Source organism: Sinocyclocheilus rhinocerous, unplaced genomic scaffold (genome assembly GCF_001515625.1).
Source record: "Sinocyclocheilus rhinocerous isolate Xijiao unplaced genomic scaffold, SAMN03320098_v1.1 C36151279, whole genome shotgun sequence".
Classification (NCBI taxonomy): domain Eukaryota; kingdom Metazoa; phylum Chordata; class Actinopteri; order Cypriniformes; family Cyprinidae; genus Sinocyclocheilus; species Sinocyclocheilus rhinocerous.
Genome location: NW_015774424.1, coordinates 1 through 860, shown reverse-complemented (window position 1 = coordinate 860; position 860 = coordinate 1). Strand labels below are relative to the sequence as shown.

The 860-nt window shown below is 44.2% G+C and overlaps 1 protein-coding gene across 1 annotated transcript; it reads left to right on the top strand.

The window, feature by feature from the left end:
• Positions 1-6: 6 nt before the first annotated feature.
• Positions 7-854, top strand: LOC107735575 (regulator of microtubule dynamics protein 1-like). The gene is made up of 3 exons (XM_016547215.1): positions 7-372; positions 555-651; positions 734-854. Exons 1-3 carry the CDS (start codon positions 268-270, stop codon positions 823-825), a joined length of 294 nt encoding a protein of 97 aa, XP_016402701.1. The 5' UTR covers positions 7-267; the 3' UTR covers positions 826-854.
• The last annotated feature ends 6 nt before the right edge of the window (positions 855-860 follow it).

Sequence of the window (860 nt, the reverse complement as noted above, 5' to 3'; positions counted from 1 at the left end):
GTTTTTATTGTCGTCGTGAGGTTACATTTCAACAGACTGAAAATGATAGCTTTTTATTACAGGCGAGGACTATTTTGCGACAAGTGCCAATCATTTTACGGCAGTGAGTGTTGCGAGAGCGCCGCCTGCTGGAGGGAACAGCACAGGAAACACACATTAGCCTTATTAGCAGCACTGACCTGCTCTACAGCAGAACAGAACTATAACTAACATTCAGCTCAAGCGCTTCATACACACGGAATAAAGTCTGGTGCTCAGACCGATCCGATGGCGTCCGTGAGTTTGTTTGGAGCTTTAAAGCGGTTTGTGAGCAGAAACGTGAAGATCAGGAGGATGAATGAGCGCATTTGGACCGATCGAATCAGAACTGCAGTAAGATCCACATCTACGTCAGAATTATTATGTGTGTGTTGAGAGAGAGACAGACAGAGGGAGAACAAGGATATGGGTGAAAGACCAAATGAATGTCAGTCACAGCAGCAGTGGTTATTTCTGATGATTATTAATAGAGTTCTTGTATTTGTGAGCAGTGTTGTGTGTTTTGTGACTGTCAGAACAGAAAAGCTTCGTTTCTCGTGGCTGTGACTCCACTGTCATTCCTGATCTATGAGAGAGTCGCTCATTTCTCTTCGGTTCGAGCGCTGGACTCAGGTAGTGTTGCTTGTTTTTCCAACATTGAGCTGTAAATTTAGTCTTAGTGCTGCTGCTTTATTTAACTGCATCTTTTGTCCAGCTCAAGAAGTTTTAGAACAAGCAGATTATCTGTACAGCTGCGGAGAGACACAGAAACTCCACCAGCTCCTGGTGCGCCACAAAGACAGGTAAAACTAACCCGAGAGAGTGTTTAGACAGGTAAAACT

Bases quoted from the DNA above. Each gene is read 5' to 3' on its own strand.
- LOC107735575 (XM_016547215.1), top strand. From the start codon at position 268: ATGGCGTCCGTGAGTTTGTTTGGAGCTTTAAAGCGGTTTGTGAGCAGA. The intron at 373-554 runs GTAAGATCCACA...TGTGACTGTCAG, and splicing joins CCGATCGAATCAGAACTGCA to AACAGAAAAGCTTCGTTTCT. The intron at 652-733 runs GTAGTGTTGCTT...TCTTTTGTCCAG, and splicing joins GGTTCGAGCGCTGGACTCAG to CTCAAGAAGTTTTAGAACAA.